Here is a 3925-nt window from a genome sequence, read left to right on the forward strand (position 1 = left end):
ATGTATACTATATACTGAGCCCCATATATATAAATGTATACTTTATACTGACCCCCATATATATGAATGTATACTATATACTGACCCCCATATATGAATGTATACTATATACTGACCCCCATATATATGAATGTATACTATATACTGACCCCCATATATATGAATGTATACTATATACTGACCCCCATATATATGAATGTATACTATATACTGACCCCCATATATATGAATGTATACTATATACTGACCCCCATATATATGAATGTATACTATATACTGACCCCCATATATATGAATGTATACTATACACTGACCCCCATATATGCATGTATACTATATACTGACCCCCATATATATGAATGTATACTATATACTGACCCCCATATATATTAATGTATACTATATAATGACCCCATATATGAATGTATACTATATACTGACCACACATATGAATGTATACTATATACTGACCCCCATATATGTGAATGTATACTATATACTGACCCCCATATATATGAATGTATACTATATACTGACCCCCATATATGAATGTATACTATATACTGACCACACATATGAATGTATACTATATACTGACCCCCATATATGAATGTATACTATATACTGACCCCCATATATATGAATGTATACTATATACTTACCCCCATATATATGAATGTATACTATATATTGACCACATATATGAATGTTTACTATATACTTAGCAACCAATCAGATCGCTTCTTTCATTTTTGAAAAGGCCTCTGAAAAATGAAAGAAGCAATTTGATTGGTTGCTATGGGCAACTCAGCAGCTTTTCCAGGAAAGTAAAGTTTAACCACAACACTGTAACACTGTCCACCCTGGGACTCGAACCAGTGACGGTCTCCCATCCCACTGTACTGCCGAGACGGTCCTGCTTATCTTACATGCAGTGAGATCCCCATAGACCACAATTAGCCTATTGGGCAAAAAATCGCAGAGTTGATGCACTAGTCACAGTTCTCTATACCATTAATGAAGGGAGGGCTCAAATTTTCACATATGCGCAAAAAAAGCGAATATTCGTAATTATGAATATATAGTGCTATATTTGCAATATTCGCAAATTCGCGAATATGCTATATTCGCAATTAAAATTTGAATAGCGAATATTCGTGAGCAACACTAGTCGCTGCAAATACAGTGAAGGAGTTTAAACATGCATGGGATAGGCATAAGGCTATCCTTCATATAAGATAGGGCCAGGGACTATTGATAGGATTCAGATTATTGGGCAGACTAGATGGGCCAATTGGTTCTTATCTGCCGACACATTCTATGTTTCTATACTGTATGGATATCAGAAAAATGGTTCCAAGCTCTTATTTCTTTATTAAATTCACTACTTTGGGGCAGGAAAGCACGAGAATGAAATATGTTTCTTTAACGTTAGCTGAGCACGATGGGGGTTGGGCACTTTTTTTTTTTTTAGGTACTTTTTAGCACTAAAATTGCAGACTATTATCAGAAGGAGGTAAAATGTAGTCCTATTTTTTCTCTCTAAGGGTATGTTCACACTACGGAATTCCCACGGAATTCCACGGGCGGAATTCCGAGAGCCGAATTCCGCGGTGTGAACTTAACATTAGTGTGAATGGGTTTCCGCGAGACCCGTTCACACTGCGGAATTTCAGCGCCACTGAAATTGTTCCGCCCAAAGAAAGAACATGTTTATTCTTTGCACGGAAGTCCGCGAGCACTGCATAGCTGTCAATGGTGACGGCTCAGTGCCGCCCGGTCCTACCGCCGCCGCCGGCTGCCAGACTGAATCTTCGCTCACTGAATTCAGCGAGCGGAGATTCCATTCACACACTGTAGTGTGAACATACCCTAATGGGTCGTTATAAGGATATTTTTGAGATTTTGGAAGCTGGGATACTCACTACACCCATGCATATCTAGATAATTAAGTATGGGAGGAACTTAAAAAATTTTTAAAATCACATGGAGATTTGACTTTACTTCATTATGGTCGAATAAAGCACTTAAAGAATTCCTTAAAATTAAAGATTCACTCTTTTGGATGAAAAGGGGCTTATTTATGTAAATCAATTATACGCTTTAGGTCAAATAAAGTCGTTTGAAGAGATAGCCCATAAGTGTGTGGGGGGAAGACAATCAGAAACATTGTTTTTTACAAATAAGTAACACAGATCATAAACCAATAAAAGGAGAGATTGGAGATTTCAGGGATTCTATATATAAGAAAAGTTTAATTAGACTATTTCCTTATGCGAAGTTGCTGTCTGGGCATGCTGGGAGTTGTGGTTCTGCAGCGGTTGGGGGTTCACAGCTTGAAGACCACTGCTATAGCGGGTGCAAATGTATCTGAACCCTGGAACTCAAATAATGTGAAATATGAGATGATCAAAATGGAGCCCCTGCACTAATTACTTGGGTTCTGAGGTCTGTAAGGTCCATAGTAAAAACATCAGGTTCTGTCTATAGCAGATACTAAATCATGGCAGCTCAAAGAAACAAGCAGTCATTCTGACATGTCACATGTGATGTCATAGACAGCTGGAGGCCTGACATTCCACTGACAGCTGCCCGAGCCTTCAGTCAGTTCCAGTGCGATTAGTGAGAATAGTGAGATTAGCGTCTTCTTCTTCTACTTGTCTGAAATGGAGCTAAAAGGACTGGGGTTCGTCCCACTCCTGTTGGCGTTTTGGTGTGCGGCCTGGCTTGCCACCAGCTACATCATGACGGTCGTCCTCGGCCATGCAGCCTCGCCACTGATGAGCATCAGGTAAGATAAACAAGCACATGATTCTTATTTCATGGGTTGGGAGTGAGGAAATATCCATAATAACATTGGTTCCTTTTCCTTCACAGTGACGTGGGAAATTTCTTTCCTGAAAGCATATTATTCAGAATTGGATTCATAGGGACGTCCATTGGCACTTTGGTACTAACCTTTCTTATTTATAAGTATATGGTTATGCATACTGAAGAGTTCAGGGGTCATCAGGTCCTGATCCAGAGGATCCTGCTGGCCATTGTGTGGGCCTCCTGTTTTTCCACAGCTGTTATGCATGTATTGTCCCCCGAAGAATATCCCAGGATACACTTTGTCAGCACGATAATTTCCATTACATGTGAAGCCTTATACTACCTTGGGCAGTCCATCCAGATGTATAAATTACCAGGAGCAAAAAAAGTCATCCACCATAGTAGATGCACCTGCTGTGGCCTGACTTTTGCCTGTGTAGTTTTCTATTTTGGATATGAAACATTAAAGGAATTATTCCATAATGATGAAGACTGGGACGAGATCCGTGAAATCCCCATCATAATCATCGAGTGGGTGATGCTTCTACTGATCCTGATAAACATCGTGACCTATTATTCCACCATGCAGAGGATATTGTTGACCGTCTCCAGAAACAGCTGCACACTCTCTCTTAGAGTAAAAATTGATGACTTCGGGGTGTAGACCACCACGGGGGCCATCAAGTGGACTTCTGGGAGAGATACTGCACAGGACACGGAAAACATCTAAAGAAGAATAACTGGGGGACAACATATGGTGCCAGTAATCATGACACAATAATATGAGCTGGTGATATTACCTATACAAAAAATAATAAAAAAATGTAAAAAAAATATTGGTGTGTGAAGTGTAATACCTAGTTAGAAAAACAGAATCAAATTCATCATTATAACCCCCCTCTGCATTACCCTGTTTATTATTTTTCAAGCAAGCACTTTGTTCTAATTCGTCCACTCTCTGGCGTGCTCCTTGTATAAGGGGTTTGGGATACCCTTTTTGTTTAAAACGATCCTCCAGGTTCTCTAGTTGTTGTAGGTATTTTTGTGTGCAAGAACAATTCCTTCGGATTCTTTTCATTTGACCTAATGGAATGTTCTTCTTCCATTATTT

At 39.3% G+C, this 3925-nt stretch overlaps 1 protein-coding gene across 1 annotated transcript; it reads left to right on the forward strand.

Annotated features, from left to right (window-relative positions):
- Window positions 1–2623: 2623 nt before the first annotated feature.
- On the forward strand, window positions 2624–3604 carry LOC130298371 (uncharacterized). Its single transcript, XM_056551305.1, has 2 exons — window positions 2624–2791; window positions 2878–3604. Exons 1-2 carry the CDS (start codon window positions 2667–2669, stop codon window positions 3476–3478), a joined length of 726 nt encoding a protein of 241 aa, XP_056407280.1. The 5' UTR covers window positions 2624–2666; the 3' UTR covers window positions 3479–3604.
- The last annotated feature ends 321 nt before the right edge of the window (window positions 3605–3925 follow it).

This window comes from Hyla sarda (assembly GCF_029499605.1).
Source record: "Hyla sarda isolate aHylSar1 chromosome 2 unlocalized genomic scaffold, aHylSar1.hap1 SUPER_2_unloc_2, whole genome shotgun sequence".
Lineage (NCBI taxonomy): Eukaryota > Metazoa > Chordata > Amphibia > Anura > Hylidae > Hyla > Hyla sarda.